Raw genomic sequence first — 20,058 nt, forward strand, 5'->3', positions numbered from 1 at the left:
CGAAATCCTGAGAAAGTCCTCGAGAGACTGAATAAAGCTTCGAGGGGGAAAAATCTTGGAAGGTTTAAAGTAAAGCTTATGAAATCAAACAAAAAGTGTGATTGGATTAGTAGGATAAGATCAACACGGTATAGTTAAATTGATATATCTGTGTCCGTACGTGTTACTAGGGCTCGGAAGCCATTATAAGGTACGCCGTAGTGACGAACGGAACCCAAGGGTAGCCCGTCAAACTTTATGGGTAGCTATACCCTAAACTTGTTCGATTGATATAACATTTATGCTCCTGAGAGTGCACCTAAAGCTGTCAGGAAGTTATATTTTTTATAGTCTTAACAAAAAGTATTATATTCATACCCCCCTCAAAATAATAGAAATATACCTAATATAATGGACTGACAAGTAGCAACCTGATGAAATACACAGAATTAGGTATGACAAAAATTAACATTATTCATTATCCATAGTTACTGATAATAAATATTGTGTTAATTTCTTTAATGCATGTGACAGCACTGCCCGCAGCGACTACGATCAGTAAAAGGTTTCCTATTTTTCCGGTAAAAAGTTAACAAGAGAAAGGTGGTCATAGGAGACCAATAAAATAACGTCGAACGCGAAAATATAAGCCCCTTGCTAGAAACAAGACCGAAATCGTAACCATTCATTCACAGAAAACGTATTTTTCAATATGTCCGCATGATATATGTATGGAAAGTATATTCTTTTGTACTTTCGGATTGAATTTATTCGGTATTCTTTCTCTGGGGATATTGATTTGGAGACAGATATTTCCGGTTGAGGGATGATTTGTTGCGATTCTGGCTCATGTTCCGAGGGTTTTATTTCAAACATTAAAAGTATTTACTACTTTTTATTAAAAAAATATCTTTTTAAATGTATTCTCGTTATTCATTTATTATAACATGGCTTTTGATTCATGATCGTAATATTTGCGTTAACGATTATAAAAATATAAATAGCGATAATTAAGTGGCATGTGAATAATGTATGTACGTATGACAATAGAAAGATCGGCAGGAGATAACGTTTAATTTCCAAGAGTAAAGCTGGAGACTAAATGTCGGCTAATTGGAAAAGTTAATTATCGACATTAGTGTAGAGTACAGAGCCCGCCGAGTAATATTAGTAGAGGAGCGCGGCCGCCGGGCGGCGCTGCCCGCGCGGGGAAAGCGGCGCCGCGGGTTTCCCGCCAATCGATACCTCCCGACCGCCATTTTATGTCGCGTCCCTTTCTCGCAAGTAGCGGAGTGCGCGGAAAGACGCGGTTAAACTTCTTTATTCTCCTCCGTTACAAGGAGAGACGTGTTTTCCCTTCCCCGACCGGCTGAATGAAACGCTCCAAGCTCCGAGAGCGGGCCGACGGATGTGGAGTTTATACCCATTGAAATACGGCTTGTTATTCCTCGATCGTGTTTTTCCCTTGTAACAGCTTCGCCGGCGGTGTAATTCTTATTGAAACTTACCATTGTGGCTCTTTTCGGGATACTGAATAAGCTCTCGTACAAGGGAGGCCCCGGGGAGATGGGGAACATTTGTAACCTTCGACAGGGTGGAACGGTTTTTTCTTTTATCGCGAGATTAATCATTATATCCGCCGTTTTATTACCTGAATCTTAGAGGAGTTCCTTTTGTTAATTAATTTAACTTGCTACACGGTAGGCATGTTGCGCTAGAAAGATTACTTTAAAGAGTCGAAATATATATCTAATTATATAATTAAACGAAACATACCCATCATTTAATAACGTATCATCTCATTTTGGAGTAACTATAATACAAAACCATAGGAATTATCGAGATTAAAAATTAAGTTAACATATTGGTAATTAAGTCATCACAAACTTTTTAAAAGTGAATAAATTATTAAGCGTTCAAAATTAAATTAGATATGGGATAACATTTTACATTTTGAAAATGTCCATTTCACAATGGGTAGTAAATAATAGGAGCATTACGGTTGGGGTTAATTAGAAAAACCGTCCACACAGCGACGGTGTTAAAAGGGAATATTAATTGAGTCCGTCGCCGTCACGACAAATAAAAGTAATTCCTCCCATGAGAAGGGATTTTTACAAATGAACTTAGGAGAGGAGGAGAGGAGCCACCGGCTTGCCTCACGGCCTACGCACTTTGCACTCTACACTCTGCACTCCGCACGCCGCACGCCGCACGCCGCACGCCGCACGCCGCACGCCGCACGCCGCACGCCGCACTCCGCGCTCCGCACGCATCGGAATGCCTAAAAGGAGGGCGGAACAAAGCTACGCGAAATTGGTTTCATGGCGGATTCCAGTTTGTCGGGCGTTTAGCGGCGCCAACACTGGAAAGGTGTGTCCAATTATCCCGAACCTACCCACATAAATTACTATCCCCTTATTCTCCGGGAAACCGGGAAAAATCTGCGGCGAGGGAAGTAAACACTCCGACTGCTTTATCGGCCATTAAACGAACCATTTCGCGAGACGAGACGATCCTCCTATACCCACTAAAATTTAGCGGTGAACCAGAAGTAGACCTGTTCGCAATCACTCGAGAATAAAAATATAGATTAAGTCCGAAAGCAACGCGGTGTGTTTGGTCAGAATTCCCCGTTCCGGAATAGTGAAGATATGTTCGTGCATAAGACCTTTAACACTCGAGACATCGCTCTCGACTTGAGTGAGATCTGTTTAGAGACAAGAGACACACACAAATCTTCTCGTTTCACGCCCCACCGTTCGCGAGGACATTCATCTTACTGGCACCGGAATACATACTCGTACACAATATGTAGGTAGACAGAAATAGGTACTGTCACATGTCTGCGACTGCCGTCTGTACGTAATTAGGCGTAGGATAGGGGTTTAAAAATGAAAATATATTCAACACAATTAGCCGAATGAGACGTGACAGTCGGGAAGTAAGAAACGGAGAATGATAAAGTGGAAGAAAGGAGAAGTGAAATGAAACACTTAGAACCTAAACTCACGTCTCATATTTAATTTGGAGTCGTAACGCCAATGACAACAGCGGTACATTTCATTATTTGTTTTAAATTCGTAATAACGAAAAATTGACAAAGTTTCATTGACATTGGTTTGATAAATAAATAAATAACTAAATAAAAATAACGTTCATCTGCATTATTACTAATTATACTAGTAAACATGTTATTTACGATAGCATTTGTACGTACCTAATAGTAAAAAATACGGATCAACATGTAAGAAAATACATATAGTAATTTATTATTATCTTGTAGAGTATTTGTCAATGCCCGTGACTTCTTTTACCTTAGCTGTGAAATGTACTGCTCGAAGTAACGCCGCGACGCCGACGGCAGCTGTTAACAACTGCCAACGTGACTCGTCACTGAACAAAGAAACGATGATTTAAGGTAGTAGAACTGCCGGCTTAACTTAATTCCTTGTTTCATTTTGTAAGCGAGATAAGAATACTAATACCGTTTTAGAGAGAATCTTATTTATCACCATCACTCTTAGCTTAGCGGCAGACCGTGCTGTGAATATAATACCTCTTTAAAAATTGTTTTCGGAAGAATGGCGACTGATCGTTTTTTTAAGTAAAATATTGGCGTGTATAGCTAACGCTGTTTCTTCTCGCCTTTTTTTTCGAACCCTGAGATTTTGCCACATACCTACGGACCGCTACGATGTGTTCACACGGCCCAACTAATAAATACTATCCTTCTATTCTACACCGCATTAAAAGGAGAATTCGCCACTTTTATATCACCGTCCAGAACAAATGGAAAAAAGTGTCAAAAAGGAACTAGGCGAGATTTTTTTTCGTTTAAATGCGGAATCTTTTCACACGAGATTTTTTGTTTCATTCTCGCGCAAAGGAAGGAATTTAGTGAATGACTAGACGGGAAATATACGACACCTCGAATGACTCCCGACGTCAAATTGTCCGACTAAATGTATATTCTTTTTACGTCGGTCGAGACGATTTTACCACACAGTTCGCCGCATTTCTGTTACCACTAAAAGGTCCCAGCATTTCTTTGAATCGTGAAAACATGTCAACCTTAGAAAGATATCTAATTAAACATAATCAATTATTGTTAGAAACAAAAATAAACTACAAAATAATGCACTCGGATTGATTTTAATTGGTTTCTAGAATACAACACTTTAATATAGTTACAACATAACACTTTACTTAGCAAAGTGATCGATGACATGACATTAATCTTTATTAAGCTGTCAGCTTTAAATTTAAAGAAAATGAACACTTATTTGTTCCGTTTTCAAATATTTTGAATGAATATGTATGTATTATTTTTAATATTTAGTTAAGTGTTCCCAAACATATGCATGGACTAATGTATAATAATAACACACTTATTGCTAAGTAACACACTAGAAGTTGCTTGAAATGTAATCTTATACTATCCTAAATCATAAATACCTCAATTATTATTTTTTACCTTTCACAAATTATTTGTTTGGTCCTCGAAATATATTTAAAAAAGTGGTCGCACATTCATTTTTAATTTATGAATTAATTTTTATTTTAGAATTTGCTAAAAATAATTTCGAGTCAATCTCTTCATAAGAGTTGTAATAGTAAGTCAATTGCTCGTTTTAAAAAAACATATTCATAATAATTATAATCATCATTGTAAGCGTATATAATGTTTTCAATCCTTTAATTTCATTGAATATTGCCCTATGGCTGGTTAATATAATACAGCGTCCTTGAAGTAGTGAATAACCCTTGAGATGGTATTTTACAAAAATGGCGCTATATAAATAATCCAAATTTATTACTTTTAAATATTATAATAATTGTACATGAATTAACAAATCAAACGTAGATTTTTAAGTACACATTAATTAATTAATAATTTGATTACATGATTTGGCAGTCACTTTGTGAAAAAATCTATCCATTCTTAATTCAAGTTTTACTTGATAAATATCCCTTTTTTTAAATGTATTGTGACACGTGTTTTGACTATTTAGTAAATATCACTAAAACTTAGATTAAAAATAGTAATTATGCTTTATTAATAAAATATTATTCTAGCTAATATTGGTATGATAATTTCAATGTACATGTTTTCATACACATGAAGTGCTTTTTCATAATTTGTTTACAAACCGTCAGCTACGAGTCGTTAAGCCATTACTTTCTTTGACGCCTGCTCGTGAAATATGTGTTTAATCTGGTAATAAAAGAAATGGCGGTATTTTAGTTTGTGAGACGCACAGCATATGAATGGGGAGGGGATCGTGAACGATTATTCCTACCTCATAGTGTGACAGCCGCCGAAAACAGATCGTAAAGTATACTCTCTAGCTCTATTTGTCATTCTCTGCGATCTGCTATTTAAGGGCGATACAGGTTTTAGACTTACTTATGTACACATTGTATAAATATACATAGGTATGTTACTATTACTACTACTACTACCATCACACCGTTTCCCCGCAGGGATAGGCAGAGAGGATGGAATGCCACACTCTTCTATCCTGACATACTCTCAGACAGCAGAAAAAGACTTGACACAATCAGAACCTAAAATCCGGTGGCGTCAAAAGTGAACGTAATCGGACTGCATTTATGACTAGATGTATGGATGTGAAGGAAGCTAGGGGTGTATGTCAGCTCATCCTCTCAGCCTACCCCTGCAGTGAAACGGTGTGAGGATAGTAGTAGTCGTAGTGTTTAATTTACTTGAAGTTAGTACTGTGAATACATAATAAATAAGTCAGTGACTTAAAAGCGCAATCTAAAATGTTAATCATTTCTTAAATAATAAAAAAATATAAAGCCTAATGTACTTATTTCGTAAAACCTAATCGCAAGACTGCGGACTACATTTTTCATAAAATGTTTGAGAGTACCTAACGAAATTATCGTGATTTTTAAAAAAAAAGTGTCAAAATAATACCGATCCATTAAGTGTTTAACATTATCAGAAATTGCGTCCTATATAAATTTTAAATATGAAACAAAACTTGCTGTCGGTATGTCTAAAAGCGGCAAACATAGAATTTTTTTAGAGCTTTGTACAGTTGTTAAAAAACTTTTATCCTTCGCAGTGGAGTTAACCCCTGTTCCGAAAATAAGATCGGGGAATTTTAAAAGAGAGAAATAATACAAAATGCCAGCGTCGTTCCCGTGACGTAACAACTACTAAAGGGGTAGTTATATGAACACTATAAATACTATAAACGCTTTTAATTAATGTTCCGAATTCTGTTAGGGGATCTTTACCTATGCCAGATTGCTTTGACAGTTTTATTTGTCAAACACTTAACAGATACTCAATAACAACCCTTTATCTAATGATTGAATAAACTATTCTTGCTTTGAAGTTACTGTCGGTCTAGTTTACATTACACAAGAGATCCATTTTAATTAAACAGGAAACCAGTCAAATTCACGAACACGGACTTAAGATAAATTTGTTGTAAATATAATAACTCCTAAGTTATATAATATATATCAAGACAAATATTTTTTAGATGGGAAGTCCTAGCACTTCTATGGCTTATGCCCTGTCATTGGCTTACACATGCCGGCGAATTAATCCAATTTCTGGCCTTTCCACTTTTAAGTATTTGATGTGCTTATTAATAGAAATTTTCCTCAGACTTCCTCAACTTCTATTTCCAAATGTATTCATGTCATACGATTGTTTTACCGTTCGTTTCTCTCTCACTCATTTTTAACACGTGACCAAAGTATTTAAAGGCGCCTTTCTTAATTTTATCAATAATCTGAACCTTGCATTGTTTTGCCGCACAATCGTCTGTATGATCGCATTTCGACTGCGATCGGGTTGTTTTTATTCTCCTATTGCTCCCTTTTAGTTTTGATACTATGTGAGACCGATAGCGTTGAATGGTCTTCCACCATTAGTTAGAAATTGAGAGTAGAACTTCACTAGAGACATCTATTGGTGAGATATAAAGAAAAAAATAATATGAAAATAACTCCTGTAATTGGAGATAATCCAGATTTTGTGAACAAGTATTTGGACACACTCAAAATGTTGTAAATAAATTATCTGGTCAAATTATAAGCTTAAGAATAAAAATGAAAATGGTATTTTCTGGCGTTTCTCATGTGTGTGATTGAAATCCAGGATATGGACCTCACATGCTAATATAAGAGTTTCTGTTTAATAAAAAGCTTCTTTACATCTCACCAATAGATGTCTCTATTGAAGTTCTAGTGATTCAAGAACATGGTTTTTTAAATTGGTTCATATATAGAACTTCCAAGAATTTGAGTAGTGTGGTTGTCAATAATGGGTAGAATTGGTGAATGTTACACGTGTGTAAAGTTATCACTTAAACCAGCCTATGACGGTCGTCAGCCCCGTAAATGCCCAGACTTCCATATTCTTCTTCATCTTTGATGAGATGTCAACAAAATAATTTAATGAAAGTATCTTTAATTTAAGGCAAATTAGCGCGCTCTTTAAAAAGTAACTTGATTGGACTGATTTCTAAATCTGAATATTGTATATGGAATCCAACAAAAAAGTATGTCTGTTTATACGATGCAAATTTAGGCTAGAGTTTGATTGTCACGCTGCATAATAAAATCATGCGTGCTTCACGTAGCTCGGAGCGTGTTCCACGTACATCGACACAAGCGTCACGTACTGTACGCGTGTTGTGTAGGCTCACTCATATTTTCCATTCAGTTGAAAACAATGCGCCAGAGATCAGGCACCGCGATAGCGACTACTATGGCCGCCAATTCATTAAACAAACAACGCAACGTCGGCACCGCGTCGCGCTATTGTCAACGTTGCTATTTCGTAATTTCGGAAAACCCAAGTACCATTTAAATACCTTCTTCGTCTTCTAACCCTTATCCGCATCCAGAGGCGCATCGGCCACTGCGTTGTATTGTCGCAGTGTTATGTTGATCGTTTTTTATATGAAGGCAATGTGATCACTCCTACGCTTTGGGGACTAGCCCAGATTAATATTTAATACATATTAGAGTGTAAAATCACTAATATTTATACTCACCCTCCCTTGGGAATCGAACCCGCGACCTCCAGTAAGGTAGCTTAACGTGCTTACCATTACGCCACGGAGGCGGACATAATAATATACATTTAAATATATTAACCAAATATCTACATAAACCTAACGAATAATACTGATATTTACCATTTATATATCTTCAACTTCTGCAAACCTTATCCGCACCCAGAGGCGTGCATTCTATGTAGGCAAAAAAGCAGTGCCTACCCAGGATTACTCGTGTTCCATATAGAAACACGACCAGTGCCTACTATGCCTTATCATTACCCAACCCTACTGCCTACCCTGATTAAAACTCTGTGCACGCCTCTGTCCGCACCCCAATGGTGCGTAGGGCACTGTATCATATAAACGAAGTATTACCTTGATCGTTAACCATTGAATTATACCAACCAAATATGTACGAATTATGCTGCTATGTGCCATTTATATATCTTCAATTTCTTCATACCCTTATCTTATCCGCACCCCAATGGTGCATAGGGCACTGCATCATATAATCACAGTGTTATCTTGATCAATTCGCCAATTTGGCGATTCAATCAATATCAATCAAGACCCTTCCATTTAAAGTATGTATGTGTTGGCAAATAAGGAAGAAAGTAGACTAAATGCAGTCAAAATACGATCACGCAGACCGATGTGAAATTAAACGATGTATAATATATGTTCAAATGGCAAAACATGGGAAGGATGTAAGATAGAGATAAGCACTAACGGTAAATTTTGAAAAAAGGTGCGTCGAAATTGTTACACGAGTGAAACGAATGAGTGAGAAAGGTACGGTAAATCGAATATATGAAGCGAATGAAGTTTATAATACAGAGGCCGAAGAAGAAGGAATTAAACTGAGCATGATCAAGTCTTTTTAAACGTGGACAAATTAGAAGGAATAATCCACGAGCACATATCGCTCACTCCTTTCAAGAACGTCATAAATCAAAAATCGTCAATTTTCAGTTGTGCATGTTTTCGGAATGCCCAGAAAATGTACTATATCCCAGACAAAGAGGCATATTTTCAACTTAATATTTACTTGCTACAGGGCAGAAAGTGATGTTTTTGCATTTTGAAGAAAAGGTATTATTTAATTATTTAAAAAAAAAAAAAACATTTATTTTTCAAATAGACAAAAGCCTCCAGGTTTAACCTAAAAAGATCTGTTGCACAGTTAAAAGTTCAATAAGTGTCTTGATATTTATTTTTAGTAAATTGTATTATATTTTTAAACTTTAAAAACGTTCTCCTGAAAAATCAAGTTTTTTATTTATTTATGACGTTCTTGAAAGGACTGAGCGATATGAGGAATGCATGTTTAATTTAATAAAACTTTGCAATTTAATAAAACTGAACTCTTATTAATATTGTTATAGTTAAATATTTTAATAACATTGAACTCGGCCCGTATTAATTTCTTTATTTGAAGGAATAACCCGCAAATCAAACAATGGAAATCGTTAATAAATACTAAAGTATTAAGTTAAAATAAATATGGCAATTGAGTATAAACTGAATGGAAAATAAAGCTTCCTATTAAAATGGTGTTTATTTTTTTTCACAGATCTACATAATTTTTTTGAAGAAATTCTTTATATGATAAAATGTAAATGTTTGCGTTTGAACTACCGAATGCCGAAACGTTGTGGGCATTAAAATTACTCAGGTCTCAATTTTTCATGTTTGGTTTTATACTTCTGAAACAATTATAATAATCTGCACTAAGATTTAAAAAAGTTAATAATTTTTTTTAAAGCTTTAATTCTAAAATAAAGTTACAAAAATTAAAAAATAATTGTTATTATTTAAATTAGTTAAAAAATATTGAAAATATTTTAGTAAAATAAATCAATAAAACTAATTATGAAATTAAAGATACTTCATTCTATTTATATAATAATAATTGCAAAAAATATATCTGCTTTTTTTCTGTTAATATGTCCATGCTAGTGTCAATTTTAAAATATTTTTTCTCAAATGTCCTTTAAATGTATTTATTGATTGGAATACCATAAAATATTACTTTATTATGACTAACCTCATTTTATCGGAATAATTTTCATTTTTCTTTTTTGTAAAGTTTGTACATAATTTGACAATTCCCTAATGTGTCTTGACAAGGCTTTAGAAATTTATGGTGTTAACTTTGTTTAGACTCTCGGTGTGTCTTTTCTTTGGTATCTTATGGCAAATTGTATACAATTTCAAGTCGTGTATAGTCTTAAAATATAATGGTTGAATTAAGTTTTTTTGTTGTTGTTATTCTATATATAAGTATAAAATTTGTTGGTGCATTTTGTAAATTATTTTAGCAGTCATCATTGACATAAAATATCATCTGATGGGATCGCCTTCATTCTCGAATTTTAGTACATATATTTAAAAGTAAATGTGTAATTGTGACATGTTCCAAAGTCCGAACCGAGCTCGAATTTTCCATTGAAGTTGCTGTTGGCGAGTCTATTGTCTTTTTGATTTTCCCAACACGCCTTTTGTGTTTTTTGTTGTTACTATTATCCAATTATAATTCATTGATGCCTACGTTCTACGTCATAAAATGCGTTACCCAATCGTTTGTTAAATAAATGATCTGTTTGTCTTTCAGGTATTGAAACTCGACACAATAATTTAATATTGTGGTTTACGTGTCCGCTGGCATGACAGACGTTTATGAACCAGATATTAAAGGTTCCGATCATTAATTTGACTGCGATAAATTACGGGTTTTTGGCCAAGAAACAACGAAATGGAAACAATTGATTACATGTTTGTTTCAACATTAACATAAATAGATCGAACAACCAGATTTGACGAGTCCCCTTTGATGACAAACGGGTGTTCCTTTTGACTACACAACCCCAATATTTAGTGCCTTTACGTGTTTGAATATCGGGAACACTTTCATCTTGATCGAAGTAATACCCGACAAAGTTTATAAATTTTATATATCCGGGCATTGATATCTATCTATGTCTACCAATGAGGCTCGGGGTGGCGTCAAACTTTACTGTTGACATTAAATATGTGACGTTTCGGAATAAAATCGTTATTTATTATATTACTGGCGAAACAGGTAACAGGCACGATACAATAAAATCCATTATGTCTTTGCCAGAGTCACAAATTTACAAATTTTAGATCTAAAAGTCACAATCTCGAACATGATGACATGGTATTTTATGTGCTATCTTTATGGCATCAAAACTGTGCCTTGGTGACACTGGAATTTTATTCAGATACCAGGGTATTTTATTACCTAATAGCAATATTGTTCATTTTTCTATGACGTTGTTCTCGTCCTTTTTGTTCATATTCGATCAATACATTTTAAAATTAAATTAAATATTCAGCTTATTTAAAATATAAATCTTTAGAATAAAAAGACTCTATCGAAGGCAATTTTAAAAGCTACAATAAAGAATAAAAAACGTGAGAAAAATATTTTCATGCTATATTATATTAATCTTAAATAGTAATTTATTTTCTTTCAAAATATAAAAATATAAAGGTCATAAACGTAAACGATTTAAAAGGATTTCATAATATTTTATTTTTCCAAATGATCAAATGGATTTATTATTTTTCCAGTCACTACAGTATTACGAACAAGAATATGTATATTGATTGAACAAAATTATTCTACAAATGCCAAATACCGGAACTGGACACGCGATGGAAAAAATACCACAAGGTATTTATTTATAAGCTTGTGTACATTTCTGAATAAATAAATTTCTTACAATCATTTAAATAATTAACTTCTGCAAAAAAATGCATTTTTAATCACGTATCAATTAACCACCTTCAGATAAATATTTTAATTAAATAAATTGGATAAATTTCTATTTTCCTATTAAAATCATTATGAACAACATTCAATCAAGGAATAATGAATCAAATCAAACAATTACAGCTGAAATTAAACCCGGTAAGAATAATAGTTCTAACACTGGGGTGATAAACCATTTTGTTAGTTAGACAGTAATCAGTTAAATAATTTAATTATATATACTCAGAAGTCAACTGAAAGAGAGCAAGCAAAAGAACATGAAAACGTTAAAGAATGAACGCTAATTTTAATTTTAATAGAGATATGTAGTAATAAAAAATAAATGAAGACGACTGTTTTAAATTTCATTGTGGTATTTTTTATAAAATTTCGCAAAATGTATCGTAATTAAAACAAACACATTAATTCGTTGAAATTTATAACGCTTTAGACATATTAGAATTTAAGTGTAATATTTATTGCATTTTTTCACTGAAACGTATGAAAGTAAAAAAGAAATATGCCATTTCCAAGTTACATAAAATAATTAGCAAATAAAAAATGAGGGGTATACTTAAGAGAGATCGCTTCGTAGTATTTTGATACACATATTTATATTTTTTACCGCAAACTCTTTACATTATTATTGTGAATGATTGATTTAAAAAACAGTACCAAAAAATCCGAAATGATAAACACATATTAAATAATATTCTTATCATATTATTAATTCACTGTTTTACTTTTTCGAGTTAGAGAATTTAAAAATAAAAAATAAAACCTTTCTTTAAGTTTTTTTAAATTCAAATTCACGGTTATCTACTTTTTGGTCGTTATTTCGTATTTTTTAAATTTAATTTATTATTATATCATTCGTGAGTGGAGAATTTACGATAATATTATAATTATATATATATATATATATATATATATATATATATATATATATATATATATATATATATATATATATATATATATATATAAATATATAAATGCTACGTTGCAATACTCCTTAATGAGATTGCAAGTATCCAGTTATTGTAAAGGACATAATTGTTACGTCTGTTAGTTAATCCTTGGTTTGATTAATTAAATGCCTAGTTTTGAGTCTTTTTAAAAAGTATTATAGAGTGTGAAAAAAAGAGGAGATTGGATTTTCTTTTTTACGTTTACTGCTTTTTAATTAGATAGTTTTTTCCTTACCCGTAAGCCGCAAGGGTAGGATCATAGGGGTAGTATCCTGTGGTAGGTTGGAGTCCCGCTGACGTCCAGGCTGACATATCCCCAGCTCCACAGCCATCCTTCAGAGCGTAAGGGTTGCTCTGAAAACGAAAATACAGGTACTTTACAAGAATATATACAATGACGCTTATTATACCTAATAATAAAAATACTTAAGATTAAGTAACGACAGCTATCAAAGAACTCGTATACATAAATAGCATTCAAGTGACAAGAACCAGCAAAAGTACTGGTATGCAACCCCAAATGTCAGTAAGTAATCGGAGGGCATGTATGACTAGATGACATTCTATGTCCCTTCAACCATAATCAAGTCCTTTCTTAAATCTAAGTTCCAGTACATGTTGGTTTCGGGTCGACTAAAAACGCATGTGATTAATATTTTGAGTAGTTGAAAGTGTGTCAATAGTGCTATGGTAGTGACGTGTAGTATTGTCACAATGCTGGAATAATGATTGGCCTGAGAGAAGAGACAAGTACGTCTCGAAACTAGTAGACTAAAATCTTTAGTAGTTATCAACAAACATTACTTACATTTTTTGCAAAAAAAGTAGTAATATGTTAGTTTGTATATACTAGTAGTATATTGCGACATGCGTTTTGATACATCTTTACACATGTCAAAGTAAACGTTTTAAAAAATGATAATGAAAAGAGTTTTCTGATAAAAAAAAAACCATGAACCTCATCATAAGATAAGGCGTTTGTAATAGTTATAAGGCTAAAAACACACCATCTGAAATTGGCGGATACAAGGTTTACAGAAAATTCAATTACATTTTCAAGAACTATTAACTTAAATGTTTTTGGTTGTTGTAAGAATTTATGACGAAAATAATAATTACAATTACTAAATGACTTCCTCTGGTTGATAGTGGTACAAAAAAAACTGCATACAACAATTTTGATGTTTTGGTTTTATACAACCATTATTGTAAATCGGTAAACAATTTACCAGAGTAATCAAAACGATAATTTTAGGCTAAAATGCTTTATTTTATTTTGTCGTAAAGCAATTTATCGCAATGGTAATAAAATAAAGCATTTTTTAGAGAAACATATTAAAAGAACGAAAATATGTTAATGGGGTTGTGTAGTTTAGAATTTCCATAATTTTATGTGAACTATAAAAGTGAAATTTCAGCAAAAGCTCCCCTGAATTTTGGTCAGATATGCACTGTTCCAATCCGACATAAAATTACATATTGGCTTACGAATTTCCAGATGTGAGACATATATAAATAAAAATATACTTTGGTTAAGTACATTTTTTTTATGTTTTATTTTAGTTTCACGTTATGAACTTAATTGATCGTTTTATGACTCCCGACAAAACATGTTTTTATTTTATTATTTTTTATGAACCTCGTGTAAAATATTCTAACTAATATTAATGGATTTATTAAATTATTTTATTTATCCGGACATTTTTATTGGCCAAACAAAACCAAACAAAGAAAGAAATAATAAAAATTTACTTAAAATCACCAAAATATTGTGTTAAAAATACGAAATATTAAATTTAGTTCGAATAATAAAACCTCGTAAAATGAGGTTTTATTCTCTTTCCTTATTACCATTATGCCCAAACTTTGATATACCTACACAATAATTGAATTATCTATTGTTTAGCATTTTCAGACATACTTATTGTGAATATTATTATGTAATGTTTAGTGTATTTAAGCTAAAATAACATATGGTAAATAATGATCCATCTAAAGAAGCCTTAGTTGATCTTACGAATGTCCAAAGAAAATGATGGTATAACCGTTAATTCAGTTCCAACGCAAGTCATCAATCCAGTGGGCCGCTTTTGGATCAACATTTGATGTAACTGTGTTATATAGTACTTAATATGCCTACCATATAATATGTATTCCAAAGCTGCGTCTTTGTCTCTTTTTGCGCGATCTGAGTATGTACTACGAATTTAAAAAATGGGGAAAGTGAAGCCCACAGGTCACCTTATGAATGGAGCTCTAGTGACGTAGGTATCCATAAACAAAATACATGAAACAATAAACTTTCCTTTATTAATGTATTTAAAAGCCCGTCCTATTAATCTTGTCATTCTAAACATGTGCACCGCGGTCCCTTAGCGCTATAAACATGATTCCATTACGTCATTAAGTTTATCCAATAAACTTTCATAATTTGAATATGGAATGATATGCACCCCCTGCTGAGTCCTAGTAATACCAAGTGTAAAGTACTCCTTGATAAATGTGATCAAATAAAGCCTATATCCTACTCTCTCCCCTTTCCAGTCGATGCAGTTTTCTCAGTTGATAATAAAGTATTATAACACATATGGAATGGCAGTTTTCTACTCTATAAATTGAATGGCCTGACCCCTTCTGTGTTGGTTACCACCCCTGCGAAATTGAATCTGCTTTCGAGAGAGCGAGTGCGAGTGCGAGTGTGTGTGTGATCGAGTATGTGTGTGTTTATGCGTGTGTGTGTGTGTGTGTGTGTGTGTGTGTGTGTGTGTGTGTTTGTGTTTGTGTTTATTTGTGTGTAAACAATATTACCGCACTAATTCCCAGTTTTCTTTTAGAATACCAAAAAAATAGATCGTTATTCAATAATGACTAGTTTCTATAAATCCTGAATATTTAATTCTTTCAGGTGACAGATTGAAAATAAATGCATGCATAAGTGAATATATCGTTTTTAAATATAAGATATAAATTGGAATAACGTCAATCGCTTTTGAAACATGATATAAGAGTAGAGCTCACAAATTATCCAATTATCATAATATAATATTTTAATTGTTTGTATGTATTTCAATGAATATATAGATGATTTTACATAGTACGAGTAGTAATTTAGACGTGGTCTTTTAGAATTTGGCATTTTCATATTTTTAAATGAATAAATGCAGAATAACATTTGTTCACTGTGCATTTAAAACTAAGTAGAATACAGTTAACATGTACATGCATATTCATATGTAGTAGGTATGGAGGAAGTGTTTTTTCATAATACGATTCTTTTCGTGGGATTGTTTTTTTCGATGCCACCCCATCCCTTAATAACGTTGAACTTGAATTTAGATTTATAGCTCGGAATAAATAGTTGCCCAATATTTTCTCAATGGTGCTTGTAATGGAAGCTTTTTTCCCCCAAAAAAGAGGGCGGAAAAGGCGGGAAAAGAGGCCATTTTTCAACATTGCACGGGGTTGCATTAAAGGGTACTCTTATAAAGCTCCGTCAGTTTATGGACAAATTGAGCACCAATGAAATTCAAATGTCTGCTGACGTCACTATCCACTTTGATTATTTTTCTTAAACTTATTTTATTGCGAAAACAACATAAATTTAAGAGTGTTTTCAGTTGATGTGTGCAGATACAAATTCTGGTACTTTTGAACGTATATTATTCTCCTTTTTCAGTTCATCTTATTTAAGGACAATGACTTACAAAACTGCGATATTCTCGAAACAGCACTTGAATCAAGTATAATTTGTGCCGATTTCTATCAAATAATTTAACGTTAAAGTTGTGTTTGTCGCAAGATTTACATCGAATACATTTTTAAATTATGCTAACAATTACATTTTTTTAATTCCAATAAAAAAGTTGTTTTCCCACATACACGTTTCATTATTATAAAATCCATATTGTTTACAGGACATCGAGAAATGTCGTTATTCTTAGTCTCTTTGTTTTTTGAAGACTTCGTACAAGAATTTAATGATAATCACCAATTAAATACGTGTCGACATGAAAATAAATATATGGAAGAATCTGAAAGAATCTGACAGTATCGAAAAAATATGATGTTGCATATCACAACGCCTACTGGAAGACATAAGAGTTTTTTTACATTGTTTTAAAATTAAAATTTTCTTGATTTTTGCTGCTGTTTTACAATAAATATTGTATATTAACACTGTCAGTATGTCAGCTCAAACGTGTCAAACTGGTTGATTTAGAAAAATATGTTATTATGGATATCACAAAAAATCCTACTCCATTCTTAACTTACATAAACTTAAAGAAGAAGTGATACTCAAAATAATTATACGGGTGGATACGAATATATAATACATACATACGATGGATACAGAATACGTACCTATCTTGAGAGAATTGAAAGATTACGTTAATTGATTCGGCAATCTCTTTGTGGTAATATCTGTCGATTCAAACACTATATGCGAAGCTAAGCTTAAATAATATTAAATAAAAGAGCACGGGAATGCAATGAACGTAAGCTAGTATTATATTTTGAATAACTATAAATTCGATTAAGAAGAGTTCTTTAAGATGGTATGGACATGGAGCGAATGGATAAAGAGAGAATGACTAAGAAAATAAATATGGCGAATGAAGCGGGAGCACAGAACGAGGACGGCCGAAAAAGACTTGACACGATGAGATCAATCAGAACCTAAAATCTAATAGTGTCAAAAGTCGGAGAACATGTATGATGATTAGATGTTTGGATGTGAAGGATTAGGACCGAGAGCGCGTTACATATATACACTTATATACATATGTATATAATACGGTTTTAGTATTCTGTAAATTCAGTATTCAAGGAGGTAAGTATTCGTGGAAAAGTGTTTGCTTATCCGAGGGCGGGGCTTGAGATTGAGTGAACCAATATATAAAGCGCAAGAGCGCAGATGTTCCCGTTTATTCATTATTTTGTTTCGCCTCTGGAAATTTCGTTTTAATTACACGCAACATTTTACAGGGATTTAACTCGATTAAGGGAAGCGTTTTACATACCGAGTCCAATAACAAAACCTTTGCGCGAGATGCCTTAGACAAATTCTACACATTCCCGAGAAAATTAGACAATTAGCCGGTAATTTAATTCATACTCGTAGAGTTCTTGGAGGGAAATATTTTTGACCAAAAAAATGTACATATCCAAAAAAAATCACATTGTCATTTAAGAATGACGCTACACTTAAAATATTCTTTGATTGATTAATTTTCTTTCTGTTAGGCCCAATAAACGATAAATCGCATCTAAATTTTCTTTAAATCCAGGTAACATTCGACGTAATTGAATTTTTTGCTTAAAATACCGTTTTTGTATTGAAATAAAGTGTTTTTAAGTTAATGAGAGGTAGGGAGTTTAAAAAATATACAATAATTGCAATGTTTATTCTAAAAATGCGCTCGAAAACACGTCCGACCCCTAGCGTAACCATTTGAGTTCTAAATTTGAAGTTTGCGAGTTCCCCATTAAACGTCACAATCCGAAATAGTATTTATCGTCAGAAAAAATAACCGAACAAGAAATGGGCCGTGAGACAAGATAAATAAAATATATTGATATTGAGATAAATTTCACTATACTTCTATACGGCAAAAAACAAATATTAACTTCCTGACAATACTGTTCGATAACTAGTTAAAGCCAATGTCGTTAGAAATAAAAGTAAAGTTAAATATATGTATATTATATACACCACGAAGATAACGCGTTTATACTCCAAATACCCCAGAATTGTAAGATGATCTCAAAGCTATCACAACTTGCTTAGTTTATTTTATCTAAACATACGAGCGTTCGATATGTACTTATATATTATAAAGAGTTCAAGTGATATATTTTATTTACTATAAAATTGAAAATTTAGCTCTCTGTTCAATTATAATTGTTATCATCGACATTTCTATTTTTATAACCCTCTTTTCTTCTTTCGATTACAAGATTTTTTAAATTAATTTGTTTGCCTAAAAGTTTAGTATGTTTGTCTTTATGTTTAGTGTGTATTTGAATAAATAAATAAATTTAAAATATGTACGAGTAACTAACTGTCAATTATATGTACCTACTTGTGTTTTATAAGAAAGTAGCCAGTCAGTCTATAACTGTAAATCAGCTCACAACACCGCAAAGCTGGGAAGTAAAAATCTTGATAGGAAACACAAGCCTAGTATGCACACATAATTATTTTATAATGTTCTAGTACGGTGTATAATACTGTACAAAACCCGCACTTAGGGATTTGTGTAACGCCGACCGTCACCTGTCCTGCGGCTTGGAGGGCCGCCACAGCGTGGCGTGGTGGTGAGGTATCGCGGTTACGCTTTAATGGATGTGGATAGCATAAGTGCGTACTGCCATTCAATTAATACAGTAAGACACCGCTTTGATTAAAGTAACTCGCATTATCTGATAAGTTCTTGATTAGTTTGGAACGTTTCCATTAGTCGTTCCGCGATTGCGCAGTTAAACTGCGAATAGTTTCAATTTCATAAAATATGTATTTAGGGTATAAATCAGTGGCGGCCGATGGGTTTACATTTGTCTCGAGCATATTTCTACATTTTTTCTATTCTATTGAGAAGTGGAACTGAGTTGATGCCAGCTTTTCTCGAGCATATTTCTACATTTTTTCTATTCTATTGAGAAGTGGAACTGACTTGATGCCAGTCAACCGAAAAGTTTGGAGGCAGTTTATGGACTGAATAAAATCCACATAGAGAACAGATACGCCAAAATCCACGGGTTAACAATGTTATGTTAACCGTTATTCTGATACCGTCAGTATGACAAAAAATAATAATAATAATAAAACCCTTATCCGCCCCAATGGTGCAAAGGGCACTGCTTCATATAAACGCAGTGTTATCTTGATCGTTTACACATGAAGGAAAAGTGATCAGCCCTCCGCTTCAGGTACCAGTCCAGGGTAATATTGAATAAATATTACAGTGAAAAAATCACTTGTATTTATTTGACCCCCCTGGGAATCGAACCCGGGACCTCCAGAACGGTAGCCGAGCGTGCTGACCATTACACAACGGAGGCGGACAAAAATGATAAAAATTAAAATTAAATATTTCTGTCAATGCAACATGCTAAAGAAAGGTGTTTTCTTATGAAATTTTTCATAAGAATTTTTTTCATACAGTGGAGAAATAAGTATATAAATACTAAAAGGATTTTTAATGTAGAATTGTCGTTGGTCACTAGGAAATTAATATATTTATCTTTGTCAATAGGCTATAATGGTCGAGTTGAC

The 20,058-nt window shown here is 33.1% G+C and overlaps 1 protein-coding gene across 3 annotated transcripts in view; it reads right to left on the reverse strand.

Moving 5' to 3' along the window:
- LOC148312228 (homeobox protein araucan-like) overlaps window positions 1–20,058 on the reverse strand; it is a 113,770-nt gene that overhangs the window by 16,405 nt on the left and 77,307 nt on the right. For all 3 annotated transcript variants that reach the window (XM_088277609.1, XM_088277607.1, XM_088277608.1), the window contains exon 3: window positions 13,018–13,136. In XM_088277609.1, coding sequence (XP_088133735.1) covers window positions 13,018–13,136 — 119 coding nt within the window. The remainder of the gene's footprint in view (window positions 1–13,017; window positions 13,137–20,058) is intronic.

The sequence above is a fragment of the Brachycentrus maculatus genome, unplaced genomic scaffold (assembly GCF_059751285.1).
Source record: "Brachycentrus maculatus isolate JH-2025_06_01 unplaced genomic scaffold, ASM5975128v1 h1tg000048l, whole genome shotgun sequence".
NCBI classification, from domain to species: Eukaryota; Metazoa; Arthropoda; class Insecta; order Trichoptera; family Brachycentridae; genus Brachycentrus; species Brachycentrus maculatus.